We start from the raw sequence: 23,302 nt of genomic DNA, 5'->3' as shown, positions 1-23,302 counted from the left end.
ACTGCCATTTAAAGCTTGCTGTCTCTGCTAAATGGCACATATTCTGAATTTATGGCCTGGGCCTGTTAGAGTGTGGACTAGTTCCTTTTACTTTCATATATTTTTTAACAAGGCTCTGTGGGATTCTTGGGCGTCTAACAAGGGTTTCCTTATAATTCAGTTAAAGGCCAGAAAATAACAACATGCCTGCGTCAAAGGGCAAACAGTCTTCCCACCCACTTCTCCCGTAAACTGATAGACTGCTCTTTGGTAAAGGTGAAGTGGGTGGATGCCAATTTAGCAGCATCTGTGTGATTTGGGGTGTGTGTGTGTGTGTGTGTGTGTGTGACCAAAAGTGTGTGTGTGTGTGTGTGTGACCAAAAGACTGCATGTTTTGCTTACATGATCTCAGATCTAAGTGAACAGGCAGGGTCCTGTGAGTGTCATGGTGGGTAAACTGAGCTGCATGTAGAGTGGAAATGTCCTGAGGAGGACTCTTAGGGTGGTCCGCGTGAGATTATTTATGGTCGTGAGGGGAGACGGTTCAGAACTAAACCTCAGGGAGACAGAAAGCGTATTCTCACTTGGGGTGATTTAGAAAGGAAATAGAGCCTAATCCAATATCTGAGAAACTACCTGGAAATGAACAGTATGGTATTAGAAAATATCTAAATTTGCAAGCTCAGAATTTTGTTGTGAGGCCTGCTTAAAATAAACACAATCTACATTTTTCCAATCATGACCAAATTCATACAGTTGCTTTATCCAAACCCCAATTTTTTTCTACATTTGCTCATTTCTTTCAGCCTCTGTTATTCCAAACAAATAGTAGGATATCTGAAGTTTTACAGCCTATTTATATTGCTATTTACAGTCTTAAAGTACTTTGCATATGCATGAATTTATTTAGCCCTTACAACAGCCTTGTGAGATAAGTAACATTTTAGTTCGAACTTGACAATTAAGTAGGAAGGTGGATCCATTTGAAGTGTAAGAATGTGATCATTTGAGGAGAAGGGAACTACATGGGGCCTTCAAGCAGAAGGACTCAACATATACTTTAGAATTAGATTCAACAGGACTTAGTGAAGGATTGGATATAGAAGTAAGGTAAGGGAGGACTCAAGGATGATCTGGCCTGAGCAGCGGGAAAGATGATGGAGCCATTTAGCTATGTAACAGGATGTATTGGAGAATGATGAGTAGAGCTTAGAAAAATAGGTGAAAAGTAACTCCACTGGCACCGTTAGACATACGTCTGCAGGACTTACACAAAGAATCAGCCTTACACCTTCAAGCCCATCTTCCTTTGAAGATCTGTAAAAGACAACTTATGTAAGAGAAGATCCTTCTTACATAAGAAGGTTCATGAAAAGCAAGTTCAAGAGGGGAATTCAGTAGAGAAATTTCTCCAGGTTATCTCCTTACCACTTGAGGGAGGATGGGGATAATCCATACTCCTCTCTCAAAGCATATGAAGGTTATCCTAGAGAACAGCATGAAGAAATTGAGGGTGTCTGCAAGAAAGGTGAGATGGACATTCCATTCTTTTCAAGAGGTTTGCTATGGAGGTGACAAGACTTATAGGGTAATTCTGATGCAGCCACTAGGGTGAAGAAGGGTCTTCCGAGATTCTTATGTGATCTCAGGATTTGGGGATCATGGCCTAATGCACAAGCTGATACCTGATGCTCATTCAATGAATTCTGAAGTTCTGAGGCTGGCTGCGTCTTACCCAGTGGTAAGGTAAGTAGAGAAGATAGTGTTGGACTAGTTGTACTTTCCTCTTTTGATAGAACAAGTTTTCTGCAAGCCTAGTGGATGCCAAGAAAGCGAGGAGTTTTGTCAACATGATAGGACCTGATATTGGCTGACTGCTCGGGGAAGGGGAACGCAGAAGTAGAAGGTTGTGGGTGGATCTTTGGGGCAGTAATGGATAGGGGTGCAAGAAATTTGCCAAAGAGTGTGTCGCCTGCATCAGGAACTGTGAAGCATGGAATCTCCCATGGGAGACCTCTACATAACCCACCAAAAAAAATCCCATGAGACACCTACAAATAAGAAGGCAACAGTAGATGGATTAGAACAATATTAAAGAGTTAGACTCCACTACTTTTTGTTTAATTTTTATCTTTTCTTCCATGACTCTGGGGAAATCAACAAGAGAAGAAGAGGGAACTGAAGAAAAGGAAGAAAAATGGACATGCCCTCTCTTCCGCACTGTAGATCCCTTAACACAAGTCAGGCTTTAGACTGGATTTAGACTGGATTTGTTTTAACACCTGAAATGAGTCCCATTTACCAAAACTGGACTGGTCCTTGTCACTGAAAGTGACTGGAAAACCATGGGACCTGCTCTAGAGATTACTGATGAGCAAGGAAGTGAGTCCTGATGAAGCTTGTTGGAATAAAGTGGTTGGAGAAAAATAAAGCCCTTTCAAGGAAGTAGTTATACAAAGTTCAAGAAGACTTACATGGTATTTCATCCCCAGTAATACTGAGCAAAAAGCAGATCCCCAATATATATTTGTGCTTGGTAGGGCATTATTAGAATAAAAGGATAAAGATAAGGTAAGGTCAATAAATGAAAAGTTGAGGTCAAACAAAATACAACATTACAATAAAAAATGGGATGTTCCAACAAGTATTCATTGTTTTGTGTGACATCTACTCACCCATATTTTGTATCTTTTATATAAAAGAATGAATGATGCAGGTACTCATATTCTAAACTGAAAATCCCAGCTTGTAGAATTGATACAGAACGTAGAGTTATTGTTTTTATTACTATTTTTTCTTGATTTTAGAACAACAGTTACCAAAGGAGTTGTTTTAGATAGCTAGATTTCCTAAAGCATTTCTTTTGACTTATCAGTGGATCTGGGGAAAAATGCCAAGAACCATCAAATTGTAAGAGCTACAACTAATTCAAGATCATATGTAAAGAGCAATAATATTTTACATTATACTAAGCCAAAATGAAAATGGGATTAAAAATAAATTCATCGATGTACTCACAGACTCTCCATGATATGGCAATTATAAAATATCTCATTTTTTCCTTTTACATATCTACCTAATGGTAAATAGATCTGTGACAACCACATGGGGACATTTTGAATACCTCCTCCTTGACACTGGGCAAGGGAGTTTGGCAACTAGAATCTAGAAACTAGAGTTTGTAATTCTGGATTTTATTTCCAGATTAGAAGCCAACTTTTAGTGACCCATATAATTTGCTTACCCCTCAGCACCGTATGTTTGATTCTACATACAGAGTGAGGGACCATTTATCTTTCTGGGGACTGGGCAAGTGTCTGATCTGGGCTTGATGTTTTATAACCCTGTGGGGTAAGCAGGGATATACTTAGAGCACAGACTAACAGGCAAACCACCTTTGCCTTTCCATCCCAAGTTATTTTTGCCAGTGTGATGGCAGGTGCCAGGGAGAAAAAGCAAACAAATCCTAATGGTGGCAACGGTACCGCCAACCTTGCCAGGCGTGTTCCCTGTAAATACCACCATGGAACTCTCGTGTGCCAAGCAAGGCTAAATGCAGTTTCTCTCCTGACACCGCACAATTCATCACAGAACTAATTGGGAAGGGAGTTTAAGGACTTCTACCTAAAGCTGGTTTTCAGTAGTGGAGGGGATTGGTCTGAAGAGACCCTAAGGAACTAGATATCTCTCTTCCCCTTGGAAGGATCTCCTTAGGTCCAAAAAGGAGATGAAACTTTTCATGAGGTTGGGAGAGAAGCTGGTGATACATTAAAAGCCACACTTTTTCCATTTCTTCTCTCCTGCTGCCTCTGTTGCTAATGCTGCTGCTGTCGCCAACACATATGCTCCCCACCCCCACGGAGGCCCCGCTGCCCGTTCCCACCCACTGCCACCATCAGGAGGACTCATGCACTCTTTGCACCTGTCTTATGTGGCTCTCCCAGCCACATCCACCTGTCTGTAAACAGCTCCGGGGGGACTTTGGGACAAGCTAGGGATGGCAGTACACTACAGGCAATTTATTGGCGGCTTCTCATGCAGGGATGGGATCCCAAGATAAACAAGAGACCAAAGGAGGGGCATTAGTGACACCTCTTGCAAGTCTGCGGATTGAATTGTAATCCTGGATTGTGGGAATGGATTCTGTATCTCGCTAACTGAAAGATGCAATTCCTTTGCTCTGGTGAATTTCAGCCAAAGTGGTCAACGAGATAAAAAGATGGAGAAATTTCCTAGGGCAGGCACAGAAATGGAAAGAGACAGTGAAGATGTTTAGTTGGTATAGGAACTGGAGAAATAGTAAGTACAGCCAGGAAGCCACTCAGAGAGACTTAAAAGGGAATCATCAACACATGAGCAGTAGAAACTCGGACGCAAAGAAACTTAAAAACCTGAAATGCCTAGTAGTAAAAATCTGTGCCTCAGACTTGACTACTCATCTTCCCCCCGAGTCTCTGCCCAATAGCCCAGCTGCATGGGAGACTTTGATAACACAGATAAGAGCAGTATTGAGTACTGACATGTTGAATAGAGTACTCAATGACTATTTGCCAAATTGGATTGAATTGCTGATAACCTGTTCTTGACCCTGAGGGCCCAGTATACTAGTATAGAGAAATCATGCTGTTCTGAACAGGAGGAGATGGACCTAAATCACAGGAGGAGGGATTTGGCTAGGATAAAAGGAGCATTCTTCTCTGATGGTGAGGAATTGGAATTAAGAACCTCCCGAACCTCCTTCTTTAGGTATCTTTAAAAAACAGTTGAATACATTCTCTTGGGAAGGTAGGAATGGATGAAACTCAAAGACAATAGTTTATTTTCCTGATTATTTCTTTCAAAGATTTCAGTCTATAAAGAGTCATGGTGGCCTCCTGCTCTGGAAACTTGGCCTAGTGACCAGAACGACATAACACTGGTCCGATTGCTCTGTGGAATATGTCCTTGATTGCTAACAACAAGTTCAAATGGGACTTTTCCTGATCAACCTAATGAAATCTTCTCTTGGGATCCTCAGGGCCAAAGATCCAGATTTTGGGGGGCTACTTTGAACACACATACACATTCAAAAACGGAATGCAGAAATATTGTTTCTTGATTATTATGGCTCTTCTCTTTAGCAGTGCAAGGATTAATCTTTAGAAAAATGGAAGAATACAGCAATACTTGGCTGGCAAATGGAAACTATGTTGGGGAGGGCTATATACAAAGGGCCACATAAAGCTTAAAGTTGAGGCCATAGGCCTTCCTCTTTTTCAGGAACATTTTAGTGTGATAAAAATAGAACCAAGCAGATTAAATAAAGAACAGAGTTCATTGGATACTTTGAGTCTTGGGTTGTAAAATGAAAGTGGCTATGAAGGGATGATTTAGAGGGTATATCACAAGGGAATTCTCATAGAACTTTTTGGTAGATTAAACGTTTAGGCTGAAACCTCTGAAAGCCATATTTTGAAAGATCAGAGGTTTAATCATTGCAATATTGATGTCTTCAATAAAAATATATTTAAATTAAGTTGCCTCATTCAGAAAGATCTTGTCAAGGATTTTTCAATATTTTTCTTTCAGGGTGGAAGTTAAGAACATGAATTCCAAGGATAGTGAGAAGTAATAGATTTCCCCATGGATCACATATCAACTAAAAAAGAACTACACGTAAGAACACTGCTTCTAATGCTTATAATGAGTACACTAGAAGATGTAATATGAAAGACACTGATATATAAAGATAATTAAATGTCAAATAAAAAATAAAGTACCAATTCTGAATTCTAAATAAAATGAAGATTTGTTTCTGATATAAATCGCAGCAATCTTTTTGGATCCACCTCCTAGAGTAATGAAAATAGAAACAAAAATAAACAAATGGGACCTAATTAAACTTAAAAGCTTTTGTGCAGCAAAGGAAACCATAAACAAAATGAAAAGACAACCCACAGAATGGGAGAAAATATTTGCAAATGAAGTGACCGACAAGGGATTAATCTCCAAAATATACACACAGCTCACACAGCTCTATATCAAAAAAAAAAAAAAAAAAACAACCCAATCAAAAAATGGGCAGAAGATCTAAATAGACATTTAGAAGACATACAGATGGCCAAAAAGCATATGAAAAGATGTTCAACATCACTAATTATTAGAGAAATGAAAATCAAAACTACAATGAGGTATCACCTCACACTGGTCAGAATGGCCATCATTAAAAATTCTACAACCAATAAATGCTGGAGAGGATGTGGAGAAAAGGAAACCCTCCTACACTGTAGGTGGGAATGTAAATTGGTACAGCCACTATGGAGAACAGTATGGAGGTTACTTAAAAAACTAAAACTAGAACTACCATATGATCCAGCAGTCCCACTCCTGGGCATTTATCCAGAGAAAACCATAATTCGAAAAGATACATGCACCCCAATATTCACTGCAGCCCTATTTACAATAGCCAAGACATGGAACCTAAATGTCCAGCGACAGATGAATTGATAAAGAAGACGTGGTACATACATATAATGGAATATTACTCAGCCTTAAAAAAAATGAAGTAATGCCATTTGCAGCAACATGAATGGACCTAGAGATTATCATACTAAGTGAAGTAAGTCAGACAGAGAAAAACAAATATCATATGATATCAGTTATATATGGAATCTAAAAAAATGATACAAATGAACTTACTTACAAAACAGAAACAGACTCACAGACTTCAAAAACAAACTTATGGTCACCAAAGGGGAAAGGTGGGGGGCAGGGATAAATTAGGAGTTTGGGATTAACATATACACACTATTATATATAAAATAGATAATCAACTATCAAGGACCTACTGTATGGCACAGGGAACTCTACTCGATATTCTGTAATGACCTATATGGGAAAAGAATCTGGAAAAGAGTGGATATACGTATATGTACAACTGAATCACTTTGCCATACACGTGAAACTAACACAACATTGTAAATCAACTATACTCCAATATAAAATAAAAATTAAATTAAAAAAAATGAAGATTTCTTTAATTTACACACTGCTCATTTCTTAATTCTATGAGAAATTTGAACATAGGACGGTGAGAAAATATTGTACTTTATTCATTTATGAAGATTCTTCTGGAGTTTCATGAAAATATGTTTGCCTCATCTTATTTAAACATTTTGATAGACGTTATACTCTACAAGATAACCTTCATGTAAAGTGGGCTGCCAAAACTGGAAGCATAGAAAATGGTCTGGTCTTTGACAATGGTGCTTTACGATGTCTATTCTTTCTTACTTATGAGGGGTTTCACACTTAGCAAGGTCTTGGCACGTTTTGAAAACCCTATGTACTTGATTCCCAAGACCACAATGTTTCATCTCTGTGAAGCCCCATCAATCTGAGGGTTTCCTGCTGATCTCCCAGAGCATTTCTTTCTTTTCTTCTCTTTTCTTTTTCTATTAATATTTGCTATCTGCCAGTCATTTTTCTCAATGCTGGGGAGAGTCAGGGCAGCCAAGTAATATCTCTCAGACATAACTTGGTTAATTTTGTGTTTCACAGATCTTCACAGATTTTTTAAAAATATTTTTAAATAAAATAATGGAATAAACGGTCATTGGAAAAAGTCAAAACTAAAGAATCATATGAAGTAAAAAGTAAAAGTGCCTCCTCTCCCTACAGGTTGCTTTATGGCTAAGTTGCAGAGTATTCCCTTGTCCCAATATGTCTCCTCTCTATATTTACAATATTCCAGAATATTTTACACAAATTGAATCACATTTACACACTTTCCAGAGCATTTCTTGCCTAACACTTTTGGTGTATGATATTCTCACTTGTATTGTGGTTTGCAGCTGGTAGGTGGTAGGGTTTGGGATCTGAATCCCAGTGTGGTGGATATTATGGGCTGTAACCCACTACTCCTCTTACTTTTTTATGTTCAGTTCTCATCTCTGCAGTATTATAACAGAGAAAACTCCCCAAGACAAGGATCATCCTATTTTTGTATCTCCCATAGAATGTCAGGTTATGCCAGGGGTAAAGAAAGCTCTCAGGAGATACAAGGTAAACTGAATTAAGTTGTGTTATGGGCCAGAGGAGGCCAACCCTGAAAAATCACCACTAAGTTATAGTGCATGTGATGTATATGTATAACTATATGTATCTAGACAGGTCTACCTAGAAATTTAATTTTCTTTTTCCTCAAAGAGCCAATGATATCACATCTACATGTGACATGTCTAATTTTATCTGAGCCTCATGCCCATGAGGTGTAGAGGGACACATTTAATATTCCCATTTAATGGATTTGGAAATCATGCAAAGAGAGATTCACTTATTTGCTGGAGGTAACACAAATTAACCGTGGTATGAAAACTGGTCTCCAATATCTCTTATACTTAGTTCATGGCTACATTGCATTTTTTGCACTTAACCATTTTCATATATATGTTTAAGCCCCAAGTGAAGAAAAATGACAAGGCAGATAAGAAAATTAATTTCAACATATTAACCAGATAATCTAAGTATCTGTTATACTTTTTTTCTGAAGTTCTTACCATCACGGTGAAAGCGTGCACAACAGAGAAGTTCAACGTCGGGTCATCGGTTCTCTCTTGGTAGACCACACGGTACTGGGAGATAATGCCATTGGGAGATTCTGGCTTCGTCCAATTCAGTAGAACTGAATGAGCACCAGTGACTTGAGCCCAGGGCGCTGGCAAATCTTGAGGTGGGGCTTCTAGAGTCCGTGCTGACGACCACAGACTCTCCACAGTGCCCCTGGAGTTATGGGCTCTGACCCTATATTCATAAAGCGTGAAAGGTCTCAAAGTATCTGCATTGTCAATAAATTCAAGGGCTCCTTCTGACCAGACAAACAAAAGGGATTCCTCTTCAAGGCCAGCAGGACGTCTGGAAGGAAACCGGCAAAACAATCAGTGACACGGCACACTTCAAAAGAAGGTTTGTAGACAGAGTAAGAAATTGCTTTTTAGAAGAAATTTTTACAAACTCAATTTTTCAACAGTCCCATTAACGAAATGAACATGTTAAGTCTAATAACAGGAATTTTCTTTAGAGCTCTGTAAAGGGTAAAAGTCAAATTTATTTTCTATGGCTTCTCCAAAACTTAGTAAAATGCAGAGTATGCTCAAAAAATTCTTTCAACTACCTGAGAAGGGAATTGTTTAGTCCCATCTTTAGATTTTATTGATGTTAAGACTAGGGCCCATGAAGTAAGTCACACAGAGAAAGACAAGTAACTGAATCACTTTGCTGTATACTTGACACTAACACAATATTGTAAATCAACTATACTTCACTCCTCCCCATCCCACCCCCCCAACCCCCCCTCCCCCACCAAGTCCCATGCAAACTCTTTTGGCACTTAATATATAGAGCATTAAACATCTAAGTAAGAGAAATGGAATTGTCAGTTGCTGGAATGACCCCAGATAGCTAATATTTCATTTGGAACAGATATTTGCTCATCTGGGTGTAAAATCATGATGCAGACCTGACCAGAATTGGAAGTTCCTGAGGAATCCTGGTTGGTCTCTTTCTGTGTTCCCAACATCTGAGCCCATGAGGTTTAAGTTTTTCTTTTAATTGTATTTGATTTACAATGTCATATTAATTTCTGGTGTACAACAAAGTGATTCAGTTATACATATAGATACATTCTTTTGTATATTCATTTCCATTATGGTTTATCTGAGGGTATTGAATATAGTTCCCTGTGTCATACAGTAGGACTTGTTGCTTATCTATGCTATATATAATCGTTTGCATCTACTAACCCCAAAATCCCAGTCAAAAATTTTTTTTGAGTGAATGGCCAAAAGGCATATAATTCCATGGCTTTTCTGCGTCTCTCTATCAACTTTTCTTTTCTACGAGGGTAAGTATTCTAGGTTGGGGAAGAATGTACCCAAGGGATGACCCTTTCCTCTTTCAGCTTCATCTCTAGTTGAGAAGAGACTGATGAATAAATCAGTATTTTCCAGGCTGTTAGGAGTATTTAATTAACACACTGTTCAGATGCTGGCATATTCACATGCTGCCATATCAGATTAACCATCAAAACGGAAAGGGTTATTAAGACAAAGTAAATGACAGTACCTTTCACAAAAAGGCAGGCTATTTAAAATCTTTGGCTTTGGGAATTTGATGATCCTCAAGTTGATAAGTCACTATGACCTAGGTATGAGCAATGACAGTCTACCTGCTGGAGGCTATGAAGGCTTCACAGATACTCCCAGTGACCTGCAATTACGGTTCGTCAACCCACCACATTATTCCTTGCTACCATGCCTGGGCCAGACTCTGCACTCAGTGTAGGTTTGCAGGGTTTGGCCTTTGTACTTGCTGCAGATACCAGGTACCAGATGTGTCATTGGGAGGGATCCATTCTAATGAGGACCACAGGGCTCACAGCCAAGGATTCCTCTCAGTCAGTTTTTTAAAAGGTGTTTGCTGGGCACATAATATAGCAGGCAAACATATGAACTTCTACGGGGAAATAAAACTTTCTATTTTGTCTGGCTTCAAACTTTCTATGACAAGTCAATGAACTCTATTAAACTCTCATGAATTCCCACATTGAGGTGTAGCCATGGTTGTCATAAAACTGACGTTCTATTAAAAAAAGAAAATGAAAAAAAGAACAAAACAAGAAGAAATAAAGAAAAAACCATAAAAATAAAAATACACACACACACACACACAACTGACAATTCTTTAAAAAATTGCCTGAAAGTGTGAATTTTAAAAATCTATACTATGTAAGAGATTACGTATTATGTTAGCCCCAAGTTTATCCACCAAAGCAGTTAAAGGATGCAGCTGGGTTAAGTATTTCTTATCACGACTGAATATTTAATTAATATTACAGTGAGGTAAACATTCCATTTGTGGTATTAACAACAACAAAAAAAAAACAGAACATTTTTATGTCTAAGTGAACTTTGAACAGAAGATGTTGAGTAGATGACAATTACTCCTAATTTATTTAAGATGTAGGCTTCAACTGTTTGTTTAACTGGAAGTGCTTCCTCCTGAACAGTCTGTGTTTAGGGAAATCACATTTTCAGTTCTTTCTGAAGAGTCAAATGATTAGTTCTTCTATACTTAAGCTCATTTGGGAGATACTTCAATAATGCACTTTTCCAACTAGAGTTAATTTAATGTTGCTTAACAGTTAAGAAGAAAACAAAAATAATTATTAAACTAGGAACTATATATTTTAAAGGGCATTCATACTTCCGTTGTCTTCATGTGGTTTAACCTTTTAAAGAACTCCCTACTCTCTTGGAATGCCAGAAGTTCTCAGTGCTTATCTTCAAAAGTAATTAAAACAAAATCCTATAATTCAGTGTATTTCCCATAACAATTTAACATTATGAAACTGCCAACCTTACCTTATGAAGAATATTAAGAATACTCTTAATTTAAATAAATAGTCAAAAACACCTGTAGTCAGAGGAGATGGATTGTAAGCCTTGGCCTTGACACATCATTAAATGACCTTGGGCAAACTCACCTGTGTTCTCTAGTGTTCATTTCACTTTGTAAACTGGAGTCAATAATCTTATAGTGTATAATGTCTAGAATTTTGGTAAAAATTAAATCAAGTAATGCACATGAAAATCACTGGGTCAAATGTAATAAACGATACAAAGGAAGTTATCATAGAAATGATGTCCAAAGCTGTAAGAGGGTGTGGACAAAAGGGAACCCTCCTACACTGTTGGTGGGAATGTAAATTGGTACAGCCACTATGGAGAACAGTATGGAGGTTCCTTAAAAAACTAAAAATAGAGCTACCATAGGATCCAGCAATCCCACTCCTGGGCATATATCTGGAAAAGATGGAAACTCTAATTCGAAAAGATACATGCACCCCAATGTTCACTTCAGCCCTATTTACAATAGCCAAGACAGGGAAGCAACCTAAATGTCCAATGACAGATGAATGGTTAAAGAAGATGTGGTACATATATACAATGGAAAATTACTCAGCCATAAAAAAGAATGAAATGATGCTATTTGCAGCAACATGGATGGACCTAGAGATTATCATACTAAGTGAAGTAAGTCAGAAAGAGAAACAAATACTCTGTGACATCACTTATATGTGGAATCTAAAATATGACACAAATGAACTTATTTACAAACAGAAACAGACTCACAGACACAGAAAACAAACTAATGGTTACCAAAGAGGAAAGGTTGGAGGAGGGATAAATTAGGAGTTTGGGATAAACAGATACACACTAATATATATATATATATATATATATATATATATATATATATATATATATATATATAAAACTGAATTCTTTTGCTGTACACTGGAAACTAACACAAAATCATTAATCAACTATAATTCAATTAAAAAAATGAAACGATGTCCAAAGCCTGTATTTAGGAAGACAAATCCAGCAGTTGTGTAAAGGCTGCTTTGAACAGGGAGTGACAGCAGTCACACAATGAAGAGGTCATCTCAACAGTCCACATGAGAATAAATGTGGATCCTGAACTAGGTCGATGGTAGAGGAAATGGAAACATAGGTGATTTAAAAATTGCTTTGGGAAGGTTGAATCATCCAGCTTTCCTGAGTGGGTGGCTGTTCTGGTGTTGGGGAAAGAGATTCAAATACCTTCCAAAAATTTTAGGACTTAATTGCATTTAAAACTCTTCAGTGATTCACCATAGAACTGGCCTGTGCTGACCATTCCAGATTCACCTTCTGAGATTTCTATTCCCATTTTACATTCTGGTCAAAATCCAATGCTTGCCTATGGTTCCCTTGTATACTATGGTATTTCATGCTTCCATGGCTTGAATACCTGTTAATCCTGCTCTGCAATGCCTCACTCCATCCTCTTTCATTTTCTCCTCCTTTCTATAGGCTAACTCCAAATCATCTTGTAAAACTCTACACCCAGTCACTTTCTCCAGAAAGTCTTTCCCTTGCTTCTCTCTCAAATAGGGTTACAATATCCTTCTATGTGCTTAGTCTTTTCTTTATGGACTCACTTGTCACAGTATAGTGTAACAGACTTTTCTTTTTTATATCTCTCCTACTATACTACAAGTTCCCTGAAGGCAAAGACTCCATCTTATTTTTGAAGCAATGACTGGATGACTGACTGGTTGACAAGAATAATCCAAGATTTTGTTTCCAACAAGAACCAGAAAAATGTTCCCATTATTAAGTTATTGTCTCTCAGCTCTAAACCTACCCTTCTATATTTGGCTTTATGACAGTGGGGCTGGGACTCTGCCCTCTACATTCCTGCTTTACCAGCTGATTCTATATTGGGCCCTGCCAATAGGGGGCGCCAGAGGGTGATTAGAGAACTGAAAGGAAAAGGGAAGGGGCTCCTTCCTATTTGCTTGCTGATTACATGAGCTTCTCTGCAGCAAGGATTCTTCACCTTGTAAGCAGTAGATCCTTCTCCCTTAGGAGCAGATGATTCAAGTATGATATTTTTCCAACACTTGGAAAGCCAGCTTCATCTCATGCCTCCTCCTACACACACCTGCACCAGCTCACAGGTGCCCCCTCCTTGGATGTCTGGGTCCCAGCATCACCGGTGCTCCCCTCTAAGTTTCTAAGTTTTAATAATTCAAGCCATTTCTCTTTGTCGCCTCAGTCCTAAGGGTATTAGCTCTTTCCTGCAGTTGCCACCTCTATGATATCTTCGAGTTCTCTTTCATCCTTTCAGCTACCTAGTTAACAAATTTACAATCAGGTAGTAATTATTTATATTAAATTCTTTCTATTAAAATAACTGGTGTGGTTTCTCTTTCCTGAGCAGACCTTGATTGCTACAGAAAATGAGGATGATGTTCACAGAAAGAGGGAAATAGGAAAATCGTAAAGAGGGTAATGATAGATTTGCATCTGGACTCACTGAATTTATCATTTTGTCTTTATCACACCATATTACATATTGATTGTACAAAGTAATTAGAAAATAAAGATGAGCAAAAACACAAGAATCATCCATAACCTATCTCTGAGATAAGCACTGTTAACTTTCTTTTGGTGTTTAACATTCCAGACATTTTTCGTGCACATATAAATGTAAAAAAGATTCCATGTACTTAAAGAAAAACAGAATCATACTAGGTGTACTGTAGTGCAATCTGCTTCATTTATTATCATGAACCTCTTTCCTTGTCCTTAAATATACACATATAACTGTCAGATTTGTCTTCCCCAAGCATGGCTGTGGATGGCCCACCTTGGATAACTTTCTATTTTTTATTGTGGTTTATGTTTAACACAGTACTTTCACATACATGATTTCATTTAATTCCTATGAAATTCTAGAGGTTAATTATTTTCTATGTTTATCAGCCTAACTTACATAAAAGTGAAAGCTTAGGGAACATAGTGATTTGCCCAAGGTCACATAACTAGTAAGTGGCAGACCCAGGACCTGGAAGCCATATTTTCTGACTACAAATGCCATGCTTTGTCCACTCTGTCACATTGCTTCTCTACTTTACTCCAAATCTTCAATGGCTCTCATTGTTTCCAAATCAAAACCCTAAACTCCTCAGCCTAGTATTTAAAGTCTTCCAAAATCTACTGTCAAGCCGACCTTCTAAATTCCCCCTACAAATAACAAAGTCTCCAGCCAAGCCTGACCATGGAACACTATGCCTTCAGTGTTGGGAATTTTGCTTATTCCAGTAATTTTATTCACCTGTGATGTCTTTGCCATCAGTCTTTGCTTGCTAATATTTTATCTACCACAAAGGAAACAGAAGACAAAGTCCTGAAATGGATGAGATGACACATGGGAATTTTGTATAGGTGGCATTTCAAATCAGTAAATTGTAAAATAATGTTGACAAACTAGATAGTTTAAAAAAAAATAACGAATGGCTAATTGATACAAAAAGAGACATGACGTGAGAGTGTTCGGGAAGTACATTCACCAATCAAGAGAGCTTTTTGTTGCAACCTGTAGAGTCCTTGTCACATCAGCCAGAGAAGCTTAAGCCTGCACAGTTGGAAAAGCAAGGTTTCCTGGGAGGTTTCCTAGCTCTGTCTAACCACTCTTACAGATAGATGGGGTCTTCAAATTATTTTTGTACAACATTTTTACTCCTGCTTTTTAAAAACTTTGTAACTTAGCCATTATTTTAAAAAATTACTTTGCAAAGGCTTTAAATATTTATCCATTCATTGAACAAAATTGATTCAGTGTTCACTATTCTTTCCTCCATCTCAGATCTTCCTTCTAAGGTTACTCTCTTTCATCCTGAAATACACTTGTTAGAAGTTCACTGAATGATATTCTATTCGAGGTAAATGCATGAGTCTATTGAAGGTAAATTTTCTCCATGTTATTTTATATAAGTATAATTAAAGACTGAATTCCAATTATTAAAAGTTAATTTTTCTGAGGAAAAAAAAAACAAAACAACGAATGTCTAGATTTCCTGTCTCATTCCTTAAAACAAAATCAGTCTATTAATGTAAGATCAGAAACCATAAAACTCCTGGAAGAAACATTAGGCAGTGAGCTCCTGGACATTGCTCTTGGCAATAGCTTTTTGGATCTAACTCCAAAAGCAATGGCAACAAAAGCAAAAATAAACAAATGGGACTAAATTAAACTAAAAAGGAAGGAAACCATCAATAAAATAAAAAGTCAACCTACTGAATGGGAGAAAATATTTTCAAGTCATATATCTGATAAGGAGTAAATATCCAAAATACATAAAGAACTCATACAGCTCAACAACAGAAAAACAAACAATCCAATTAAAAAATGGCAGAGGGTCTGAATAGACATTTTTTACAAAGAAGACATACAGATGGCCAACAGGCACATGAAAAGATGCTCGACATTACTAATCACCAGTGAAATGCAAGTCAAAACCACAATGATATATCATCTCACACCTGTCAGAATGGCTATTATCAAAAGGACAAGAAATAACAAATGTTGGTGAGGATGTGGAGAAAAGGGAAACCTTGTGCACTGGTGATAGAAACATAAATTGGTACAGACACAATGGAAAACAGTATGGAGGGTCCTCAAAAAATTAAAAATAGAACTTCAGCAATTCCACTTCTGGGTATTTATACAAAAAAAATGAAAACACTAATTTGAAGAGATATATGTATCGCTATGTTCATTGCAGCATTTTTTACAATAGCCAAGATATGGAAGTAACCTAAGTGTCCATCTATGGATGAATGGATAAAGAAGATGTGGTATATATATAAAGAGTACTACTCAGCCATAAAAAAGAATAAAAATTTGCCATTTATGACAACATGAATGGACCTTGAGGGTATTATGCTAAGTGAAATAAGTCAGAGAAAGACAAATACCATAGGATTTCACTCACATGTGAAATCTAAAAAACAAAACAAATGAACAAAAGAAAACAAAACCAGACTCACAGATACAGGGAATAGATTGGTGGCTAAAAGAGGGGAGGGCTTTGAGGGATGGGCAAAATGGGAAAAGGGGTACAAATTTCTAGCTATAAAAGAAATAAGTGTGTAATGTACAGCATGGTGACTAGGGCCAGTAATATTATGTTGTAAATTTGAAAGTTGCTAAGAAAGTAAAAAAATAGTTGTCATCATAAAGAAAAAATTTTGTAACTGTATATGGTGACAGATGGTAACTAGACTTATTGTGGTGATCATTTTGAAGTGTATACAAATATTGACTCATTATGCTGTACACTTGAAACTAATAATAATGTGTTAAGTATACTTCAAGAAAACAAAAAACAAAATCCAATCTATATTTAGATATAAGGAGTAGAGCCAGAAAAGTGCTGGAAGAAATAATTGATGTGTTATTTTTAATATGATCACTAAAAGAATTTCCTTAATATATAAAAAGCATAGATAAATTAACAAGAAACAATCTAAAAGAAAATAGTCTAAAGATATATACTATAATATACACACACAAATAGCAAACATATATTAGAAATAAATAAATGAACAGCCTGACTTATAATGACCAAAATTTTAATTAAAACAACAATAATATACCATTTAAAATATTGAACTAGCAAAGATTTGAAAGATTGTTGAGTCCCAGTATTGATTAGAGTTTTCAGAATTAGAAATTCTTATATACCACTTTTAGAAGACAATTTAGCAATCTCCAAAAATTTAAAATGCACAAAATTGGATCCTGCACTTCTAGTACTAAGAATAATCTTCCATATGTTTATTGTAAAGATTTTTTTGGAGAATTGCTTTTGTAATGAAAACTTGGAAATCACTGATTTTGCCACCAATAGGAGACTGGTTAAATAATACATGATACACATCCATATAATAAAATATTGTTGAGTCATTAAAAGAAATGAGGGGTGTGTGTGTGTGTGTGTGTGTGTGTGTGTGTGTCCAAATGGCCAAAGAAAATTTGAACAATATAATTCCTTATGTAAGGGAAACTATAAATAGAAAACATCAATGTTACATATATTAAACTTAATAGTAGTTATGTCTATCGATGGGAATTATATACATGGGTAAGTCATAAAAAAGGAATATATAACCTTTGTAATATTCTGTACTGTTAAAAACTTAAAAAAAAAATTATTTCTAATTTAAACAGTCATTAAATTTTTATTTTGTAAGGCCAAGTCTCAATGACATCAACTTCATCCATGGAAGTCTTCCATAAATATTCCAGACAGAAAGAATCCCTGTCTCCTGTAAATTTTTTGGTAAATATTTATATTTCTCACATTATATTGCTCATTGTTTTGTTTGCTTAGTTTGACTTACATCTCCTACTATAGTAAAGGTCCTTGATAATATGGCTCAGATCTTACACTAGATATGAACATTATCTATCATCTATTATCCATCTATCTATCTGTATCTATTTATCTATCTATCTATCTATCCATCTTCACATCCATACTGTCTTTCCACATAGTACAAATTGATTGCATAAAAATTCCTTCACCTTTGAACCAATGCCCTTTTTTCTTAGTTTACTCAATCAGCTTAATTATTCATTCTAAAAAAATATTATTTATGGTATCCTGCTTGGAATGTTCTTCCATATCATCCATCCATTCAAACTATCTCAGATTTTATCCTTCAAAACCTTACTCAGTTTTTCTGAATGCTTAGTTATTTGAATACTTGGAAGGTTCATCACTTATTTTTACTTTTACAGCATTTAGAAGGTGTTTTAATATATTTTTGTCTTTTACTGAACATTGATCCAATCTTTTTCTTTATTTAGAGGCTGCTTTTGAAAATAAAACCCCATGCATTTTTGTCTCTCTTAAAATGGAAGCTTCTAGTGGGAGATCATTTTATTACATATTTTGTAAAGTCTTAAGAAAAAGTGTTTGGTGGATTTTGTAGATGGAAGTTGGATTTTATGGGTGGATTTTGCCATTTACAAGATTACAGATATAAAATAAAGGGGAAATACTGAAGAATCTTTATTATACAAGCCAAACTTGTTATGAGAAGAAAGCAAATGCCCAAGATGGCCTTATGTATACCCTATCAGTAAACAGGTTGCAAAACACTAACATAAAGGTTGTCCCTATTGTAGGAAATCTCTTTTGTAACTCACATTGGTCAACAAAGTAGCCTAAATAAAATATCATGTTAACAGGTGAACTAACCAGAAGCAAAAATAAAATATAATGTTAACAGATGAACTAACCAGAAGCAATCACATGAATAGTCTTGTCCTTACTAGCTTATTTTTTGTTTTGTTTTCTAAAGTCATAAACATCTTACCTGTTTATTAGGGCAGATCCTTTTTAACAGGATGATATCTAGAGGCAACATTTAAACAATAGATGGGAATTACTGAGGGGAAATGATTTGGGGGCTTGGAGAGAGCAGAGACGAACATCTTCAAGATGGGATTGGCAAGTTGGCTTCCCGCAATTTAATGAAAATATCTGCATAGGTCAAACCCCGTCTTTGATTTGAGCTAAATGGATTTCCTTTGGTGGTGATAGAAGAAAGAGGAGGCAAATGATGAAGCAGAAATTACATGCCCTAACCTCCCCAGAAATACCGTAGGCTTGTGTCAATAACTATACACGGGGCTCTATGGAGTCCCAGAATGAAAAAGAACTCTGTGTCTACATTCTATTTCTGTCCTTACAGATTCCTGATTTTTTTTTTTTTCTGCATCTATCTAAGAAAAATTTGATATTGTTGTTGTCTAAGCACATTTAAACTTCAGCTGAAATAACTGCCAAGTGATTCATGCCTATGTAGGTGAATATAACGATTGTATCTGGAGCCCCAGCATGCCATTTTCATTTCACTTTAAATAAAAAACAAAATGTATCTATGTCAGTCAGTGCCCTTCTGCTGTACTCAGAGGTATCAAACAGGCTACAATTATGATTGTGAAATGATTGTGTCACATTGGAGGAAGGTTTATTGCTTTTGAGTCTGCTAGGCAGTAACACATTCTGTTTCATATTACTCTTTATATCATTGTTTGGCTGTGACTAGAATAATCAAATGCCATCAAACGCTGTCAAATTCAATTTACAGTATTTTTCATTGAAGCGGGTTTTCTGCATTATATTTCTTGTTTTCCCTCTCTATAGCTGCCATGGAATAGTCACTGTAATCATGAGCATTATTTACAAAACCAACAGAGTGAAGCCTCTTCCTGGTCTATAACAGATACTTTATTTCCCTTTATTCAGAATAGGAATTTGATGTGCTTTTCTCATACAATTAGCATTGAGTAGATGAAAGAAAACTATTCCAAGAAGATGGGCATTTTAAAGGCCGCACTAATTTGTTTAATGTAAAATGTAAATTCACATTAGCCATTTTTACATGTTCATGTGTACTTGAATCAGAAATATTATGCTTCAAATTAATGTTTGCTGAGAAGAAAACATTTGGCTTGCTCATTTATGGCACTGTGATTTACAAAACCAGAAATGCAGTAATACTTTCTCCCTTCATAATTTTCCTTACATTCCCATAGCTGAAGATTGGTCTGAATGAAAGGGTTTCAATATCTGAAGTTATAAGAGGAGCCTAAACTAAGTTTCACGATGTGTCCAGGGCGTAGGACTAAACAAGGGAAGGCATGAGGCTGCAGGAGAGACTAATAAAGGATGCTAAAGTGGGATGAGGATCTGAGAACAAAAAGGGGTTGGGCTTTGTACGCCTGATTTAAATAGATGGCTTTTGGAATGGGGTTTTCAGCTGCAAATTTTTTGTCTGCTGGTGTCTGTCTTAGAAAGTGTCTTTTCTGTCTCAGTGCTGTCTCTAAATGATTGTGTTTTCCCCAAATTCATATGCTGAAATCCTAACCTCCAAGGGGATGGTATTAGGAGGTGGGGCCTTTGGGAGGTGATTAGGTCATGAGGGTGGGGTCCTCATGAATGGGATTAGTGCCCTTATAAAAGAGAGACCCCCCCCCCCACATGGCCCTTGCTGCTTCTGCCATGTGAGGACACAGTGAGAAGATGGCCATCTGTGAGCCAGGAAGTGGGCCCTCACCATACAGTAAATCTGTCAGCACCTTGATCTTGGACTTCCCAGAATCCAGAACTGTGAGAAATTAATGTTTGTTGTTTATAAACCACACAATTTATGGTATTTTTGTTATAGCAGCCTGAATAGCAAACTCTCAGTTGAGAGGTTCTCTGGCCCCTTCCCTCTGTTTTTGTTTTACTTTCTCCTTTCCTGCTCTCTCTCTTCTCCCTCTCCCTCCATCTCTCCCTGTCTGTCTCTTTCTCTCTTTCCTCTTTCTCCTCATATATTTGAAAACATTAATTTAAAACTATGTCCATGCTGATCAAATGAAAACTGGATCAAATAGCACAATACCCTTCAAACCAAAATGCCCATGGAACCACCATCTCTCTCTCTCTCTCTTTCTCTCTTTCTCCCCCTCTCATTCTCACTCTCACTCTCCTCACTTTTTCTCCTTCTCTTCCCCTCCCTTCTCTCTTTCCCTCTTTTCTTCCTTTTCGGTGGCTACACTTAATTAATTCTGCATATCATGGTGAAAAGAAGCTGCATTAACACCATCTAGCCAGGTGAGTGGAAACCTCAAAACAGAAGGGGAACTGCAGAGTGAAAAGTGCCATCTTTTAAGGATGAGAAAAAGCCTTTCCAATCTCCACATACTAGGTGGTGGGATATAATTAGAATTTTTGTCCTAGACCTGGTTCTTCCTCTGGAATGAGTATGTCTCTTGGTCAATGAACCTCCAGAGGACAGCTCTACCCTTCCATCAAAGGTAAGGCTTCTTGGGCTATGAGGTCTCATCTTTCAAAGAGGGCTCAAACAAAAATATTACATGGTAGTTGTGGCTTTTTTCCTTCGATAATGTGTAGACGTTTCCAATACCAATTTTAGTTTCTAGTAGGTGCTTCAAAACACATGAATTCCCATCAATTCCCTTATGGAAATAGAAAATGTATTTGATTCTACAGTCCTGGAATAGTACACATTCTTAAATAATCAACAATAATAGTAATAGTCAATGTTACCTGTGAATAAAGTAGTTGATGATGACTCCATTTGGTTTTTTAGGTGGCGTCCATTTAACCACTATGCAAGCTGATCCCAGTGCCTTAAGAACAGGAGAATTTAGATCCATAGGGGCTCCTTCAGCTGTTTTGACAAATATCCTACTGCTAACTCCACAACCTCCTTGAAAAAAAAGAAAACCAAGACCTTTAATAATTTGTCAAGCAGCAAAAAGAGTTACATGTAGATATAGAAGGGTACGAATATCATGACAATCATTTTATCTGAAATTTTGTATACACACAAATTTTGTAAACATACTTTAGACTAGTATTTAAATCTCTTCAGGGTTTGAATATTTAAATAAGGAATCATTTTTGGGAAATCCATTAATTAACCACATTTTTATACAGGCATAGACAATAAAGCTTATGCTTGTCTGAACTGAGATTTCTCTAATTTACTGCAGTTATTCTAGCCAGAAAGTGAAAATGTGCTTCAATTTCGTAAATGTATGTGTGACCTGAACATCATGTATGCTCTTAATAGTATTTTATTTTTGCTAATATTTAAAAATAATGATTGTTCCCTCAACACACAAAAGTCAAACAATGAATTTGAAGGATATTGTTTCTTCACAGCATAGCTTTAGGGACACAGAGAGGCAGAAGTTGATTTTTGCATTTAAATCAAGAAAACCTTAATTTAAATCTATTTCCATGTGGATTAGCTGAAGAGTGGATCAGGGAAAGCAATACTCTTCAAACAAAATGTCTCAGTCTGGTTTGTAGAGACAAGTGGGCAAACTGACTCAATTTCAGAGATGAAGAATAGCAAAATCTCAGAGCCCCTAGTCCTAACCAACTCTACGGGAAATAGTACTCATTTGGAAACAGAAGTTCCTAAGGACAGGAGTTTCATGTTGAGTATAAGACTGGTAAATTTCTTTAATCTAAGGTGAAGCAACTTGTTTTGAGTTATACTTTTTCTCTCTTAGCAGTTGGGTGTTATATATTATATAACACCTGGAGGTATACAGGAAGTGAGAGGAGCTCTTCCTTAAGACCACACAGATAGATGACGACCTCATTGACCACTAGCCTAAGCCATGAAACTCAAGGTGACAGGTTAGGTCACGAGACAGGTATCAGGGAAGCACTGTAAAATATGTTGATTCATTTGAGTGTAACTCAACTTCTAAATAATGTCTCCCTTCCTACTCTCCCACCCCTAAATAAAACTGAAATAGAACCAAGGTGAGTACATTTTCTATGAGATTTTTGTAATGCCTATTTTGTTTTATATTACCAATGATTACTGTATGTGCTCTAGGTGTTTTTCTTTTAAAGGGCCTTATAAAACAAGACTTTGCAAAACCACCATTTTCCTATATTTAAATATTCATGATTTAATGTGCAGAAATGCATAATGCTTCACTCAATGCCAGGCTCTGATTTGTCTGGGTAAACAGTCCAGTACCAATAAGAAATGGAATGTTAGTCTTTGTATTTGAATTGAGAATCTATTCCTTTTTAAGGAATTTTTTTTTTTAAATAAAATACTTTTTAATAAAAAAACCCTGCATGAGTGTCTGAAAGACTTTCACCATTTTGACATGCTTGTATCCTTGTTTCATACTGTGTGGATGGAGCCAAATTTTCCAGAAGGATGGACTGATGATGACCAGCAGAGAAGATCAGAGGTGCTACACTTCCAGCGTTGAGTAATACATTGTATTCCACAGGTATTTTGGGGGTGAGGATCCCTTTAAAGAGAGAGAGAATAAAAACATGTATGTCTGTTTGGGTTCCTCTTTTTTTTTTTTTTTTTTTAAATGTTCC

General features: G+C 36.7%; 1 protein-coding gene across 1 annotated transcript in view; it reads right to left on the bottom strand.

Moving 5' to 3' along the window:
• The window catches only part of USH2A (usherin), a 795,295-nt gene that overhangs the window by 116,348 nt on the left and 655,645 nt on the right, over positions 1–23,302 (bottom strand). Inside the window, exons 58-60 of the mRNA XM_068538548.1 lie at positions 23,068–23,226; positions 21,482–21,644; positions 8,517–8,871 (exon numbers count right to left, since the gene is read on the bottom strand). Of these exons, the coding sequence (XP_068394649.1) occupies positions 8,517–8,871; positions 21,482–21,644; positions 23,068–23,226 (677 nt within the window). The remainder of the gene's footprint in view (positions 1–8,516; positions 8,872–21,481; positions 21,645–23,067; positions 23,227–23,302) is intronic.

This window comes from Eschrichtius robustus, chromosome 3, assembly GCF_028021215.1.
Source record: "Eschrichtius robustus isolate mEscRob2 chromosome 3, mEscRob2.pri, whole genome shotgun sequence".
NCBI lineage: Eukaryota > Metazoa > Chordata > Mammalia > Artiodactyla > Eschrichtiidae > Eschrichtius > Eschrichtius robustus.
The sequence above is the reverse complement of the archived record's forward strand: the minus strand, read 5'-3'. Positions and strand labels throughout refer to the sequence as shown.